Source organism: Neolamprologus brichardi, chromosome 12, assembly GCF_056152115.1.
Source record: "Neolamprologus brichardi isolate AB-2024 chromosome 12, ASM5615211v1, whole genome shotgun sequence".
In the NCBI taxonomy this organism is placed as follows: domain Eukaryota; kingdom Metazoa; phylum Chordata; class Actinopteri; order Cichliformes; family Cichlidae; genus Neolamprologus; species Neolamprologus brichardi.
In genome coordinates this window covers 35,133,191-35,151,248 of record NC_142115.1, presented here as the reverse complement: position 1 = coordinate 35,151,248, position 18,058 = coordinate 35,133,191, and the positions used below count along the sequence as shown (strand labels likewise).

The 18,058-nt window shown below is 43.9% G+C and overlaps 1 protein-coding gene across 1 annotated transcript in view; it reads left to right on the top strand.

Annotated features, from left to right (window-relative positions):
* The window catches only part of antxr2a (ANTXR cell adhesion molecule 2a), a 94,226-nt gene that overhangs the window by 38,514 nt on the left and 37,654 nt on the right, over positions 1-18,058 (top strand). The window contains exons 13-16 of the mRNA XM_087849471.1: positions 3,192-3,242; positions 5,149-5,238; positions 6,523-6,690; positions 8,090-8,170. Coding sequence (XP_087705597.1) covers positions 3,192-3,242; positions 5,149-5,238; positions 6,523-6,690; positions 8,090-8,170 — 390 coding nt within the window. The remainder of the gene's footprint in view (positions 1-3,191; positions 3,243-5,148; positions 5,239-6,522; positions 6,691-8,089; positions 8,171-18,058) is intronic.

Sequence of the window (18,058 nt, the reverse complement as noted above, 5' to 3'; positions counted from 1 at the left end):
CCGCGGTTCAGTTTTTAATTATGCCACCGTGCTGCTCCTCTTCACATCTGTCCATCAGGTAGCTGGGAAAGAGCAGCAGAGCGCTTGTGTGACGCTTTATTTGTCTCACAACATGTGCAGGAAATCTGCTGCGTAATTACTTAATAAAAGAGATAATCCCGTGAACGTAAGGTGTGGCTGAAATGATGTTAATCAGCGTATGGCGAGGCCACCGGTAGCCCTTTACTAGATTTGCTTGCAGCCGGTTGTGTGTCACAAAGGAATTAATTAACCCTAATTGATTATTTTTCATTATTCTAATGACAACAGTAAGCAGAGAGTGTGATAGCGTCCCTGAGCTTAAGAGTGAACGAAACAGCTGTTAGGATCTATGATATGCCGTAATTACATCGCTCCTTTTCCCTCCGAAACCACTTTAGCAAATGCATAACCAGCTCTGACACTGTGGTATCTGTCTTTGATGACTAATGAGCAAAGGTCAGCTTTCCACTTTGCTGCGCACCTCAGGTTGAGATATGTCCTTAGTGCAATTATAAGCACTGCATTTATAGGGCGCCACCCCTGTGTGGGGGGCGGGCGAGGGGGTGAGCAGAAGCTTTTTCTCCTTTCCCTTTGTGTCAGGATTTAGGTTTGAATAAATGTCCCATAAAATTCCAAAAACACTTCCTGAGCTCAGTTTGATGACTTTGATCCAAAACCTGAAGATTTTTAACAAAAAGTAACAGAAAAAAGATAAATCTGCCCGCCTTCACTATCAATGATTTGCTCTATAGTTAAATAAATAAAAGTTTTTGTTACCAGCATGTTAATCGATTAATTGAGTAATAATGGAGACGTTATTCAGAAGAGGTTGTGACCTCACTGTACTTTAAGATATCACACAGTATCTCCACACAGCCATTCTGCAATACTCGCTAGATCAGCGGTCCACAACCTTTTTAGAAATTAGAAATTAAAAACATGTTTTGAAAACCATTTTAAAAAGTATTTTATGAAAGTTTGACCTTATTTGACCTTGTAGATGAGGTCAGAGGACCAAAGTAACGTGATATTTCAGATCCCCAGACATCATTCCCGATATGTTGTCAATACAAACAAGAAACATAGTTTAAGTGGCTTTATGCCACCCTCAGATCAATCTACTGACCTTAAAAGTCTGACATGATACTTTAAATCTTTATACTTTAAAGCAGCGGTCTCCAACCTTTTTTGCGCCATGGACCTGTTTATGCCCGACAATATTTTCACGGACCGGCCTTTAAGGTGTCGCGGATAAATACAACAAAATAAAACTAGTACCGGTACCGAAAAAAAGAAGATTTATTCATAACACACGTGAAAAGACCCAGGAAAACAGAGTAAACGATAAAAACGATAACAAAATAACGCTGAAAACCGATAAAAACCCTGAAGACTATACATTTCACACCTGAGCCTCAACTCTCACGGACCGGTACCAAACGACTCACGGACCGGTACCGGTCCGAGGCCCGGGGGTTGGGGACCGCTGCTCTATATCATCAGATTTCATGATTTAGTTAATTAAAATCTCCACTGTGAGCGGCCTTCTGTTTATATTACACCGTTTGATGAACTTCAAGTCGTGAAACAGAGACTTTGTTCATTTAAAAAACTGTCTGGGGTCACTCTTAAAAGCATCAACGTGTTGTAGTGAAAATGTTTGGTACCAGTTCATCCATTATCCATATAAACAGTACAAAACAGTACACTGTTGGGGCGACCGTGGCTCAGGGGTTTGGGAAGCGCATCTGTAACCGGAAGGTCGCCGGTTCGATCTCCGGGCTCTCTGTCCTGGTCGTTGTGTCCTTGGGCAAGACACTTCACCTACCGCCTCCTGGTGTTGGCCAGAGGGGCTGATGGCGCGATATGGCAGCCTCGCTTCTGTCAGTCTGCCCCAGGGAAGCTGTGGCTACAACTGTAGCTGCCTCCACCAGTGTGTGAATGTGAGAGTGAATGAATAGTGGTATTGTAAAGCGCTTTGGGTGCCTTGAAAAGCGCTATATAAATTATTATTATTATTATTAAAATATTGGCTTGCATTGGTATTTTTACCTGCTGGATCAGCTGCTGGACGAGTCATCCAATCGTGCTAATCTGAGGAGCTTGGAAAGAGAAGCGACTGGACTTCTTTGAGTTTATCGATTTCTCAGTATGTAAAACTTGACTTGCACGGTGACTTTCTCTTAGTTTCCTTGTGAAAAATCCACAAAATAAAAGAAAACTTGTGAAAAAGCATTAAAGATGCAAAAAGAACATAAATAAACTGCAAGTGTGCAGGCCTGTGTTTTCATGTGACGGCTGTGACCTGCAGCAACTGACAACACCGACGAATAAAGCGCCTCGGTGTTTCCAGCTCACAGATGGGTTTTTGGTGAGTGAGTGGCAGAAGCGTCTTCAGTAAAGAGTCGCACATCAGTATGTGGAGCGTCTGACTGACACCTGACAAATGTCACTGTCAGGCCTCTCTCTGCTTTGCCGTGCACATCTGAAAAACCCGGCCGAGGCATCTTGTCCTTGAGTGGAATCACATTGTGGACAACCTGCTCCTCAGGTGCCCTCTCATCCAGTGTTGTCACAAACAATGCCGCCGGGCCGGTCACGCTGCTCCGGGAGAGTCGTGTCCTGGTTATACGTGGGCGCGTGCGTGCGTGTTTTCTTGTATTTTCTCTGTGTGTTCGCCGCCACTCATCTTCCCTTCAGACGGGGCTTGGAGCTGAGCCCAAGCCTCCTCCTCTGTATCTCATTGGAGCTAATTAACTCCTTAGGACTTTATGATTGGGGGAATTGCTTGGAAGCACTGAACCCCATCCAATTAATTAAGAGCTAAACGGGCAGCGGCGCTCGCCCCAAAGACTCCCCTGTCAACAAGTTGATTTTCAGCTTTTCTTTATTTTGCACGGGGGGCCCCTGATGTTGGTTTACAAGCAGAATCCTTGTAATCAGCAGTCAGCGACGCGACGGGGCAGCAGTTGCTGCTGCGAAACAGGCTGGCAGCGACGGCGTCTCCACCGTGAGATGAGCTCAGGGATGTTTCTGTTTGGCTCAGTCACCTGTCACGAATCACCTCTGTCAGCCTTGTCGACGCTCGTCCTGATGAGGTTTGAGCGCGTGTGTTTGTGCGTCTCCTGACGGGCCGTGCTGACGCTCTTTTGCTTCTTCTGTTTATCCAGGTCATCAAGGACCCGCCGCCGCCGCCTCCACCATCCCGCCCTCCGCCGCCCGTGAGTCACAATTGTTTTATTTTCAGGTTTGAAAATCCGTGCGGTGCAAAAGAAGAAGAGGTTGCAGAGCTCAGAGGGGTGCAGCGCGGAGATTTCAGGGAAACTTTGCACATTTTGAGGATCAGGATTGTTGAGTTTCACAGGGCTGTTATCGCTGCATTGAGCGTCTAACTCGAGATGATTCAGCGAGACTAAAACCATAACGTGTCCCTTTTACCTTTCTGTTCGTGTACAGATCATATAAACAAGATCACATTTTAATTAGTGAGCTGCTAGATGGATTTTTGAACTTTGGACAGAGGCGTGCTCGCTGTTTGCCCCGTGATTTCAGTCTTTCTGCTAAACTAGAGTAATCCCAGCTCCAGCTCTGCACACAGACATGATGAAATGAAGTCAGTTTGCATATTTCCCAACGTGTCGAGCAGTTCCTTCAAAAAATAACTTTAGAAAAGTCTTCACTGACTGACGATTATCGTAAAAGACTGAATCAAAAAGCGTCTTCTGCAGTACGAGATTCATTAACAGAAAAAAGATTTTCATGTTTAACTGATTATTTTAGTTAATTAAATTCCAGAGGGGAAACAGTCAATATCAAGTATCTAGCTGAGGTCTAATATTTTAGATTTCACTGTGTAAAATCAAAATTTTCACACCGTTCCTGAACTGAATCTCTGTATCCAGACGGATACGTGGATCCAGGTTATTTTGTGATACTTACCCTAAGCTGGACCAAGCCTCACCGTTTTAACTTGTCTATAACATTTAGAGCAGGGGTGGGAACTCCAGGCCTCGAGGGCCAGTGTCCTGCAGGTTTTAGATCTCACCCTGGGTCAACACATCTGAATCACATGATTAGTTCATTACCAGGCCTCTGGAGAACTTCAGGACTTGTTGAGGAGCTAATTTAACCATTTAAATCAGCTGTGTTGGATCAAGGACACATCTAAAACCTGCAGGACACCGGCCCTCGAGGCCTGGAGTTCCCCACCCCTGGTTTAGACAATCAGAGAGTTGCCGATGGAGTTACTCAACCTCCATGGTGAAAATCATTTGCAGGTTTTTAAAAGCAAATTAAAATACCGTACTGCTTGTAAAGCTTTACACTAAATTTCCCAGCATCCTCAGGGAGCTACTACCTCTTGACTTTTCCCCCCCAGAGCGGGGGACTCAAACTCGCAGCCCACGTCACCCCTACTTTGTTAGGGAGGATGTGTTTGTTGTTGAGTGCAATGTTGAAATAAGTTCTTTAAAAAGCCAAAAATAACTTAATATGAGCAGAGAGCACAAACAGGGATTGGCTGTGTTAGTTCAGAGAGTCAAAAACGAATGTCTGCGCTTTTATTTTGTTAAATACGAACACATTTATAGCAGAAAACCTGAGTTTAGTTTATTTCCAGTAACATTGTAGCGTAAAGTAGACATTTAAATATCTGGCTTATCATTGGCTGAATTTTTGCCAAACACGTTAACATGATGCTACGGTTTTGTTTAGTTTTTTCTGCAGGGCACAGGATTACAGTGTAAATGCTTCTAAAAGCGTTACCCTGTGTGGTAGTTGATCCCATCCCACTGCAGCATTCTCAGTTTGCGGCAGATGGAAGTGTAAACGTCAGCGGAGCGATACGAACGGTTTCCCCTCTGCACTTAGTAATGGCCTACGTTTCCCTTCCTTCCTGACAAAGTGACGTCTTCCCGATGAAAGGAAACGTTGTTCTGGTGTGCAGGGACAAATATGGATGAAGAAAATAGAACAATAGCAAACACATCATTGCACTTCCTTCCCTTTGTCATTGCAGTGACTCTGTTTAATGTCATGCATTTAAATATGGAAAGGAAATTTGCACACACTCTTATTTGACACACAGCTATGTGTTTCCTGGTTTTGTTTTCTATGTTTATTTCTTAGGAGCCTGAGCCGCTGCCCAAGAAGAAGTGGCCAACTGTGGATGCCTCGTACTACGGAGGAAGAGGAGTCGGAGGGATCAGTCGGATGGAGGTCAGAAACTCAAAACTATTGGCCGACATGCTGCTTCCGCTCTTTCTTAGTGAAAAGCTGAACGAAACGAGCAAAAATAGCTGAAATATTCCAAAGGTCAAAATGCAGACAGCAGGAAATTACATATGTGTGGTCATGTAAACGTGCATCAGTCTTTTCTGCGAGGCGGGAACTTTGTTGAGTTACGCAGGAATCAGGAGGAGAAACCCACCGAGCGAGCGACTGACTGGCTGACTGACCGGCCGGGCCGCTGTCCTCGTCAGCCCACTGATGCCTCCGACATGACAGGTCCTGCCATCTCGTCCTTGGCCGTCGAGGGCTGATTGGATCAAGTCGCGGCCGGGATGAAAGATTGAGTGCTGCTGTCAACTTGACATACCCACCTCTCCTCTCCGCTTCCCCCGTCTCAACTTCCAGACCTTGGCAGCTCGCTTTGTTATCCGCCTCCTCCGAAGGGAATTCAGGTTTAAAAGCGAGCTGCCCCTCCCCCTCCTTCCCACTTAGCCCCGAGGAAGTTGGTGGCATGGCAGGGATTTCCCAGCATCCTCGGGGAGCTCCTACCTCTTGACTTCCCCCCCCCAGAGTGTTGCTGAGATCCAATCCTGGCTGTTACCTTTCTCTGTTCTTCCACTAGCGCGTTGATTCCCATCGACACATCTGAAGCCCCCACTCCCTCCCCGCCGTCACCCCACTGATAGATAACGAGTTGCTTGTAAAGACCAACCCGTCCTCTCCTCCGCATCCACATTTAAGACGTCATGCTGAGAAAACCACCTCCGCCGCTTTGCCGCTGCCAGCGTTTCAAACGATTATTGAGGTGACAACGTATCTTTTATTCATGGCAGCCTTTCTCTTTTCCTGATGATGCGGCAGGCCGGCGATGTATCCCAGAGATGATTCTGAAAAGCTGTTCTATATTGTCACGGCTTAACCTACAGCTTGAAAACTGTGTTGCTAATTAATCACCTCTCCCCATTCATGTGACGCTGGGTTTTTTTTTATCTCCTCCTTGTAACAGATGTGATGAATTCAATTAAAAAGCAGGACAGCTTTACTTAACACACAGGCCTGCTTTCACACGCTGACACACACAATAACACATTATACCAAATGTAAACGTCCTTATTGATAAAAGAATCCAGTGATTTCTCCAACATGTACAGATCTTTTACTGAAGCTGTGGTGCTGAAGCTAAAGTTCTGTAGTTTCTCTCAGACTGATGGACCAATCAGGTGTTTAACTGCTCGATTGCCCTCATTCAACATTTCTATTTTCTTGTTCAAGGTGCGCTGGGGGGAAAAAGGCTCTACTGAGGAGGGGGCCCGGCTGGAGAAAGCAAAGAATGCCAAAGTGTCCTTACCACAGGATGTAGAGGAGCCGATGATCAAACGGCCACCTCCAAAGCCCGCTCCCAACCTTCCACCCGAGAACAAATGGTACACTCCTATCAAGGTGAGAGTTACTGACTTACTTTAGGTTTTTTCTTTTCCTACTTTGGGTACTTCTAAATGATGCTGATAGGAAAAGTCTCAGCTTAACCCTTTAAAGCCGGTCAGAGTGGGCACGCTCCGTTTTGCGTAACTATTTTTAAATCCCGGTAGCTCTGCAACCACGTAAGTTAGCGCAATAATGTTTTTTTGCATATGAAACTGGAGGAGTTGTACTTACATCTTATGCCATCAGCTTGTCCTCGGTCACAGTTTCCTTCCACATATAACTTTGCAAAAACTGCATAAAAAGCACTTGCAGCAACAAAAACATAATATTCCAGAAACACGCTTTGCCGATCCGATCAGCTGTTTGTAACACTTCCTACTTGGAATAGACGTCAGTGCGAACCGCCATGACCTGCCCGAAACCGGAAGTGACGTCATTTTGTGGAAATGTAGTTTTTTACCATCAGGGCCTCATGAGCCTATACTGGTGTTTTTAAAAGTTATCTTTGACTTTATGACTTTCTGTGTCGTTTCTGGGATGCTTAGGACTCATATTGCACTGCTGGAAATAGTTTATTTTGATGCATATGCTGCTTTTTTGCAAATTTGCACTATAATATTTATTTTCGTTTTTCCTGCAGTGTATAAAAATTGGTGTATTTCAAAAATAAAACTATGAAGACACTCAAAATAAATTTCCTGTGGTGGGAAACTATTTTGTGCAACTTTTTTGTATTTACAGTTTTGAGGGATAAGCCTCTTAAATTTCTCTAACTAGAAATATATGTTAAAAAAACAAAAATGATTTTCAATTTTTTTGTAGTTTATTGCACTTTTTTGCAATTTATGTAATTACTATGCACTTAATGCATACATATTATTATAATTTAGGCTGTTATGGTTGTATTGATGTATAGCAACTTGAAATCCTCCCAAAAATGGCTCCACAGCATGTAAAACTATAATATAAGCTCTGGCGGACTTGGTTCTATGGTAGGTCTTAAAGGGTTAAAGGCACATTTACTAGTTCTCCAAGGTTCATCCAGCAAATTACACTCATGTGAAAATCTCTAAATAAAACTGGCTTGTGGTTAAAAGTTAAAGCTGTCTTTGGGTAGTTGAAAAGAAACGCTTCAAATTAGATTATTTTTTTATTACCATGAAGTGAAACTCTTGAAATAGAGAATGGTTGAATATTCATTTAAGAGGCCACGACTGGCATCTACGGTGGAAAACAGCATCCATTGTCTGATGCTTTGTGCGTTACCTTAAAGATCAATCTGTGGAAACACTGGTTTTGAAAATCTACACAAGATTACTTTAGCAAATATGATCTGAAAAAAGCTCTGATTCTCACACATTTTTATGCATATTTTAAAGACAACTGACACAGTTCTGTTTCTGTGCTTCATCAGGGTCGTCTCGATGCTTTGTGGGCTTTGATGCGGCGGCAGTACGACCGAGTGTCCCTCATGCGACCCACATCAGAAGACCAGGTAAGTCGAAATTCCTCCCTGATGTTCTCCTCAAACCTAAAACAAACTCGAAGCTTCTCAGCACCGGTAATTTGCTCTAATGGAAACCAAATATTTGCATATCAGCCAAAAATACAAACTCATTTGCGTTTGGTGAATTATGCAGGAGGACGTCATACTGAGAGCGAAGTGCACACGTGTGCAAAGATTGTGCAGTGCTGCTTTTTAGTTGCACAAACCAACAGCTTGAGGCAGTGAGTCAAAGTCTCATCAGTGGTCATCAGTGCAGTTTATAGTACACGGGAGCAAAAATAGAAAAGATCCTGCAGTAGTCAGCAGCGTGGATGTTCTTCTGTTTCTTTTTTTAAGTGCTAAATGTTCCTGTAACCATTCCATGAAGTCCCTAATCCCCTCTATGCTTTAATAGGAATGCTTTTATCCCTCCAAATCTTTAAAGTCACCGCAGTTACACTTAAGAGCTCATTGTTTTATTGTTGTATTGTATCGCAGCTCCTCTCGGCAGAGGAAGCTGCTGGCACAAGTTGTGCCTTGTGTTGTTGTTTCCTAAGGGAGCCAATGTGAGCTGCAGCTGCAGATACTCACAGAAGGAAGCGTGACAGGGATGACCTAATATGGTTATGCTCTGGGGTTTTTGGTGTTTTTCAACCAGTGTAAAAGAAGAGGAAGCAAATCGACTCCACAAATCGGCACAGTGAAACCTGACGCCCCACAGGCGGTTAAGAAAGAGCGCTGCACAGAAACCGCTGCTAAGCCAGTTAACCAGATGTTTTTATATGTTTTAATGGCTGACTACAATCCAAACACGATACAATCTGCTGTGCTGTATGTTAAATGTCAGAATTAATGGTGAGATTAGAATCAGGTTGCAGACAAGTGGAGCAGCTATGTTACTGTGGCCCACAAACACGTCCAGGCTTTTCCTGGCCTTCTTCTGAAGTCTGTGAGGTCATTTTAGAAATTCCCCGTCAGTCTCCTTTTTAACATTACACAGCAGAACTGTATTAGTATTAAAACTGCCAGGGGAAACCCAAACGTGAATCTTAAAAGAGAAATGCGCGGACTCTTCCAAACTCTCATCGTTCTCCAAAGGACGGTGCTTCACGGGCACAAGCTGTGCAGGCGAATGGGCCAAAAAATCTGCACCTGTATGCTGCACATACATTATTCCCCTGTTGTCTCCAACGTCTGTGCATCTTCCTCTTCACAGAGGTTAGAGAGCAGGAACCGTCCAAGCTTTTAGTAGTTTAGAGAATGATGTCAGGCTGCAAATCTCTCAAGTGGAGTCGTGTTTTGCAACATGGAAAAAACCCGAGCCAGTGGGCCAGCTGTGAGCCTGCCAGTTGCTACTCGGGGTGTCACAGTGCTGTTTAGCAAATTTCAGAATGCCAGAAGATGCACTGGTAAAAATAGATAACAACTCTCATAGTTGCAGTGAGTAGTGATGTGGCGGATCACATTTTAGAAGATGTTTAGATATAGTGGTTAAAATCCATCAGAATCTCACTGCAACGTGCGTCGCCAACATTTGAATGAAAGTATTTTAAAGCCATGCAGACACTGATGTTTCTGAGCCAACGCTGATTTTAATTCTTTTTTAATTCCAGCTTTTGTTTTTAAGAGATGTGAGATGTTTGTATTAATATCGAGTCTTACAGTCTTACTTTACATTAGCAGATATTCTTATGATCCATCGTTCTGATACGACTTTGGATGCTCATGTTAACTTGGTTAAAGTATGGACTAAAATCAGTTTATGTACTAAATGATGTCAGTAAGCCACCTGCTGATCAAACTTTATTGTTGAGAGGGGCAGCCAATCAGACAAAAGCACTGCTTGAAAAGAGGAGGAAGGGAGTTTAAACAGGTTGTTTGAAACAGTGAGATTAACCTGAACTCTGAGTTATGCAGATCTAATGTAGTATAGGCTAATGCCGGGCTCACACTGTGCGATTTTTGGCCCGTTTTGAGCCGATTTTTGAGTCGTGCGACCGTTTTGGCGATCGGCCCGATTTTGGCCTTCATCGTGCGTCGTGCATCGTGTAGTATACGTGGGGTAACGAGAAGCGATTAACACCTCACGACCAGCCCTGATCATCAATCAATCACTTGGTCGTGAGGGTGTCACCGCAGTTTCTCACACTGCGCACGCGCAAACACAAATGTCAGCGAAAAAGACGGCGCAGCACGGCAGTGCAGCGTGTGATCTGGACACAAGCGATGGAGGCACTTGTAGAACTTTGGAAAGCTCATCCGAGCCTTTTCGATGTGGCCTCACAAAATGATCACGACCACAACAACCGTGAAAATAGTTGGATAGACATTGCTGCTCAATCACAGCTGATCAGTGTTTTTCATTAGCAATTTAGCAAAGTTGATGATGGTGGTGTGTGTCTGTGTGAGTGAAAGACAGAGAGGGAGAGCGAGCGACAGAATTTCTGTTATAACCTTCATTTTATGGACGCACAGTGTGAGCACTCGGGTCGCATCAGAGCATCGGGTTGTATAGTGTGAGACCTGCATCGTGACCTACAAACTTCTAACCCCTGCGAGTCAATCGTGCAGTTTGAGCAGGAGCTGAATCGGCATAACTGTAGTAATGTGAACATTTGGACGCTCTTCTTCATAGATTTTGTTTCTCTTTCTATTTAAAAACAGAAGGTTTTTTTCCACATTTTTCACCTGTTTTATACATATTAGGTTTTTTGAGTCTCTCAACTCAGCAGTAACCACACTCTCTCCTTTCATGTTTGTCATTGTCATGACAACCAGTAACCAATTAAAATGTTTGCTCATTTGTACAGTGTGGTGTACCTCAGTGTCACAGTGAAGATACATTACAGAGTATTGAGTTCAACCATTGCTGTTGATACATCAGTGATGGATCAATATAGAACATTATAGAGCTCAGTTTTAGGATTTGCGACACCTCGAGGTGCTGTGAGCTGTAGTAACGTGTAATCTGGACTTTTTAAAGTGACGACCTTTTAACCAAGTTAGTCAAGACATAAAATGAACATCGGTGGAAGTCTCGTGATCTGTTTGCCTTCCTAAGCGACTGAGCATCAACCAGTTATTCTCTACAACAGCGTAAACAACTCAAGTATGATGTGAAGCGACAAAATAAATTGTTAAAAGTTTGTTAAAAGGCTTCATGATGAGACTAAACGTGCATATTTACCTGCAGTACAGGGTTTTCGTGAAATGACAGGAATTCCCCTGCCCGGTATTCATCCAACTGTCTGAATGTGGAAACATCACGGCCGCTCCAGCTGTGTAGAAGATGACTGATATTCCCACACAAGAGGTCACCTCTGTCGCTCTGAGCAAACTGTTCGGAAGCAGAGTGAAGCCCACCAGTGAGTACACAAGTTCTGTCAAAGCACGTCGGCCGGAGGAGGGAAGGCTGCTGCTGCTGCTGAAGTCTCGCTTCATTCTCATGCCGATCACCGCGTCCACATTAAGTCTGTGATCAACATCGTGCACACAGGACGCGGGAGGGAATCAAACAGAGGGCCACGAAGTGTGTTTGAAGTGACGTCTCAACTGAGGAGCAGTGGAAGGTGTTTTGAAACCTAATCGTATTTTGGAGATGATTGTTTTAAATCGCCTGCTGGCTCACAGTTGAATTTCAGCTGTGTTGCTAACATGTAATTGATTTCATGCGAGTTTCGTAAGATTCAATCAGTCTTTCATTCTTGATTCTATCCACAAATATGAAATCCAATGAACCGTTCAGCTGATTTGATTCACTTCCTAACTCTGAAACTAGACAGTCAACTGCTAAGTTGTAGCAATTTTCAGGCTAGTTTTTTGAGAATCTTTTGTTAAAAACACAAATTCTCAGAGTTTTTGGGACTTGGGATCCTTACAGGATCCTTATCCTGTCTTCCTTCTCTCACCCCAACCGGTCGCAGCAGATGGCCCCGCCCCTCCCTGAGCCTGGCTCTGCTGGAGGTTTCTTCCTGTTAAAAGGGAGTTTTTCCTTCCCACTGTCGCCAAAGTGCTGCTCATAGGGGGTCATATGATTGTTGGGTTTTTCTCTGTATCTATGAAGCGCCTTGAGGCGACTTTTGTTGTGATTTGGCGCTATATAAATAAAATTGAATTGAATTGAATTACAGGTCAGACATCCTGAATGATTTAATAACTTAATGATACTCCTAAACCAGAGTATTTCCACTAGTGAGACTACATCATGTCTGTGTCATGGGCTGGGTCGTGTGACCCAGTGTTTGAGTTTTATGTATTTTTGTATCCATTTTTGATCGAGTTAATTTCTAGGTGGCTATTTAGTCCTTCATTTCTTAGTTGTTTTTGTCATCTCCCCCTGATTCGTGCGTCTACCTGTCATGTTTCATGTCTGTGTGGTTATGTTAGAATAGAATAGAATAGAATAGAATAGAATAATCCTTTAATTGTCCCACAAGGGGAAATTTGGTTGTAACAGCAGCCAAAAAGACAAATATACAAACAAACAGTACACAGGACACGGAACAGAAACATACACAATTTTTCTTACATATTTACATTAAGGACAACGGTTACTATAAACAGAGAGAACTGTACAGTTATTAGATTAAATAAAAATAATTACAGGTAAGAGGCAAACCAGGTTGTAGTGCGAATCGGTTAATTAACTTATTGCAGTTACAGCATTGATGTAAACATTAGGGGTGCAACGATACTCGTATCGATATCGAACCGTTCGATACAGTGCTTTCGGTTCGGTACGCATATGTATCGAACAATACAAAATTTTTAATTTATTTGATCAACTTTCCTTCTGACGGTGCTGTCTGTGTTGAGCGCTCAGTGGATCTGCGCTCGACAGTGCAGCCTAGGCGGAGTAGTCAAACGCAGATTCACTGAGCGCAGGGTAAGCTAGCTAGACAGAAGTTAAGCTCGTTGCAACATGGCAAATTGAACCTCCCCCACCCTCATTCAGATCTGGCGTTTGGAACTATTTTGGTTTTCATGTGACGTATGACCCTGAAGGTAAGCACGTCATGGACTAAAGTAAAACAGTATGTCGGATGTGCCAGCAATGCTCAATTGTTGGGAACTAGTGTGTTAGCGCAGTTAGCTCGTTAATGTGTTGACGTCTTCCAGCCCCACTCATGAGGCGATCCGCGGTAGCTCGTTAACGGAGATTTGCCGTGTTGTGACCTTAACGTCATTTCAGATTAACGCTGACAGCACTAGTGGGAACACAACAAATATGACTGCACATTTACTCCAACATCATCCTAGTGCAAAGACAAGTGGAAGCAGACAAAAACAAGCACGCATGCATGCTACAAACTTTACCCGAGTCATTTAGACAGCCGTTAGCACATGATTCTCATTATGGGGACCTGATATGTTTAATATGCTGCTGAGAATATAGCCCAGAAGAAGCGTATAGTATAGCTTTTATTTTGGAAAGAGACATTTCTCCATAATAAACTCTCTTTTCCAAAGATGAGTGATTCCTCAATCAGATACAGGGCTCACAAAATCGCTAGCCCGACGTCCTGGGGCTTTTTTCCAGTCGGGCTACCAAAATCTATCTCTGCCCTGCCCGTCGGCCTATCGTAGGAAGGAAAAATATATGTCAATGCTTTTGCATTCTTTCGGAAATGTAGCTGGGTAATTATGTCATTGGCATCGGCCACTGTCAATATGTGACATATTGAAATCGCGTTTGAATTTGCGCTTGTTTTTTGCTTTCACTTTGCAATCGCGTGAACTGTGTATAGAGAGCGACAGCACTGATTGGTGAGTGATGATAATTTGCGCACCAATTCCTCTGACATCGTCTTATCAATCGTTAGCTTACTATGCAAACATGACAAGTGAAATCTCCTGCAGCTTAAACATGTGAGAGGTTGATCGCGCAGAGAATCGCTGAGCGTTATGTGAGTGCGTGTGTAAAAGCAGCAGGATATATATTTTAGTTCTGCTGAGCCAAATAAGACAGGTCAGGGTGAAGAAGTGACAAAACGGAAAGGTTATGACAAATCAGACTATAAGGCAAAAAGAAAGTGCAGCTTTATGGTTTCATGGACAAAAGAATTTCTGTGGCTGCAATATGACGAGCTAAATAACCAGGGCTGCACATAAGTGGTCCGCAGGTGCGCATTCGCTGTCAAAATAAAAAACACGCACAAGATAAGAAGTTGCAACGCGTGTTTGCGTACATAAGATTTTCTGGAGGAGGACAGACATTTGTTTAGAACTCTTAAAGATGTCGAAGAAGCTCCTTTAAGCAATTACTGTGATGTTCCTCCACCTCCAAAGAAATGTCAGAAGGAGTCCGAACCACAAAAGAAGCGCGTATTCTTGGAAAAGTGGTTGCAGGACGTGAGCTGGCTTCAAACAAATGATGAACGCACAGAGATGTGGTGCAGAATGTGCCGTGAAAATTTAATAAATGACAAATTAATAAAAAGGCATGAACATTTTTTTTGTATCGAAAAAATATCGAACCGTGACACCAAAGTATCGAACCGAACCGAACCGTGAATTTTGTTGTATCGTTGCACCCCTAGTAAACATCTATGTTTGTTGGGAGCAGTTCTGATTGTACAGTCTGACAGCTGCAGGGAGGAAGGACCTGCGTTAAGTTCATGTCATGATTTATCTCAAGTCTCTGGGTTTCCTGTTTTATTTTGAAAGAGTCTGGTGTTCTTTGTTCACTGCATTTAGGTTTACTCTCCCCTGTGCTGTAATTATGTTTCATTCTAGTCAGCTGTGTCCTCATGTGATCACCTCATGTGTGTATTTAGTCCTCAGTCTTGCTGCGTTCAGTGTCGCGTCGTCTGTGTGCTCACTGGATGATCTGATATCCTCGTGTTGGTGTTGTTCCCAGATCATCATGAAAATGTTGTTCCAGGTTCAACATTGCAAGTGACCAATCACATTATTGTGACGTTATTCTTTTGCGCACCAACCCATTCGTGCATTTATGAAATTCCAATGTTGCAAGGACAATATCAATTCTGCTAAGCGTTTATTAAAGGGTCAGTGTTTAGAAGGGGTAAAGAAATCTGAGCTGGCAGCAATCACTTCAGAGTGTCGGGTCAGAACACTTGTAAATGTTCAGATGTGAGAGGAACAAACAGGCAGAGTCCAGGAATAAAGTTGTCATTCTTTGTATTTCCAATTGAGAATGTGCCCGCAGCTGGGCGTGAGTGTGTGTGTGGTTTCTGTAGACAAAGCATAATGATACAAATCAAATTACATAATAAACATAAAGATACAACTGAGGTGTACTCAAGTACAGTATATAACTAAATAAGCTGACATTATACTTCAGACTGGTTACATAAACTTAAAGTCAGACATTATGCATTAACACACCGCATACAACTATGCACTGAAGGCAACTTTACATTGGGTTATCATCTGTTACACAGAGCACAGAATCAACAACACGATAACAACAAATCTCTCTGCTAGAAGCTAATTAGCGAACAAATCTGTTATGCTAGCGAACTGCCACTTGTACATAACGTCACTTAAACAGAAGCAGAAACTGCTGGTAAGTCATCAAATACACTCATGGCTGAACACCAACATAACTGAATGAAGTAAACATTAACTTACAGTCTTATGAACGCACACACTGTCCGTTGTTCGGCTGCCGTTTGTCTCTGATCTAAATTTGCGGACATGCACACCGATGGTGCATTCAGGGGGCATAGGAAATCCCATACACAAATCTAACCCTTTTGTACAGTCAGGGTCAGGGTTAGGGTCCGTTGATCGGCGGACAAAGGCGGTTTCTTGCAGCTTAAGTACAGTTTTTTGTTTTACGCCGGTTTTTCCCGAAGTCGCAAAAGTATGACATCACAACATTCTGATTGGTCACTTGCAATGTTGATCCTGGAACAACCTTTAGTATGATGATCTGGGAACAACACCAACACGAGGATATCAGATCGTGCGTGTTCTCACCTCCATGTTTTCACGGTCAGTCTTTGCCGTGATCATCATAGTCTCTGAGTCTTCTTAGTTTGTCACAATACTAGTTTTCCCAGTTTAGTTATAGTCTTGTTTAGTCACGCTATCCCTGCTTTGTTTGTACACTTTGTCTTCAGCCACAATAAAGGCTCACTTTCTGTTAAGTTCACTCCCGTCTACTCACTTGTGTACGCACCTGGGTCCGCAGACCGTGACAGTCTGGAACATGTGAGAAAAGAAATGGAGCCTAGACCTGATTGTTTATCTCAATTTGTGGTTTTACATTTTCCATTTTAGTATTTTTCCAGTCTCTGATAAAACTGGCGCTGATGTCACATGTTGCCTTTTGATTGGAGTGGAAATGCTTTGCTTCCATGCGTCTGTGTTCTCATATTTGACATTCATTAGTTGTTAGCGAGCTTATTTTGAATCCGTCCGCGCTGCCGTTGTTGTGCTTCTCCAGCCTGGCCCCGCTGAGACACGTGTGATATCATTCTGTACAGATTCATCAAAGTGTGAGGTGTCTGAACTGTCCAGTGACAGGTTAGGTGTAGATGGCAGAGCAGACAGCGACAGAGAGAGGAGAGCGGCGGCGGCAGAGGGAGGGGACGAGGGAAGGAGGGTAGCGGTCTTTGAAGGCGGACAGGAAACCTCCAGGGTCATGAATTTTTCAACGCGCTGCTTCCGCGGGGTTACGAGGACTCGTACAGGTGTAAGGAAGCAGGTTGTCGCAGACATCTGTTCTGCACGGGGACCCGGGTGTCCGCGCTACCCCCTCGCTCCTCTCCACGCTTCCATCCCTCCCCCTTCTTTCCCAGCAGTCTCCTTTTGTGTCTCCCCCTCCCTCCCTCAGCGCTGCTGCCCGGAGCCAGACCGCTGGATTGTCAGCAGATGCAGAAGAGAGACAGAAAATGAGAGTGAAACAATTTTTTTCCTCTTTTTTTTGTGGTCTCACATTTAGCGCCCGAGGGCCTTCAACACCAAAGGTAGAGTGGGGGTGGACACAGCTGCAGCGCCGAACTCGCCCCAGGCACAAATAAAGAGATCTAATGCGGTTTGACTGTGTTGTCGGTGAGACCGGGGAGCCGGGGAGGCACTTCAGAGCCAACTTAGCACAGCAACATCTGCCGCCAAGTTTTGCCGGGGATCGACTGGGGACAGCAGGTAGAGGAAGGTGGCAGAGAGAGAAGGGGAGGGCGAGAGAGAGGGAGGTTGGCCTTATTCTGATGCTCTCTCAGGCTCTTTTTGAAGAGGCGGCGGTGTGCGTGCGCGCATTTGTTTCTGCATTTTCCAACGCCTACCTCTGAATTCTAGGTATTGTTTTCTAAAAACAGCTGTTTACAAAATGTCCAAACAGAGTGCATCACCATACATTAAACCCTCCTCATCCTCCTGCGGATCGAGACGCGGGAGAAAAACCGGAGAAAGAAGGCGTTTTGAGTTCTCGCGAGTCCGTGAGGATTTACAGTTGAATTTCCATTTGTTCCTCTCAGGCTCATCTGTTCCTCACCAGGGGGATGTGTGGGCTGAGTGTGCTGGTGTGTGCGGAGGTTAATAGTATTAGCTGACGCTGTTGCTGTTGGAAAAAACTTACTTTTTTGTGGGGAGGTGGGGAGTCTCCCTTCTTGAACGTTGAAATGGTCGTTTAACGAGGTGATGGGTTCTGATCCCGGGGGTAGAGAAACAGAAGCCTGTGTTTCCTCCCACATCCACCTCCTGATGTCATTTTATCCCAACCTCTGCAAAGGTTCTGCGTTTTTATTGAGTTTTATACCTTTAAACTAAATCGTTAGAGATGCTAAATGCAATCAGGGGATTATTCTCCTTCAGATAAAGGAAAGGAGAAGAGATCAAAGTCTAAACGTAACAACAAACTACAGGGATGGTAGAAAAGGAGCCCACGAATCCTCCTTCCTCAGCTGGATTGTGGGTCCTTCTTCCTGC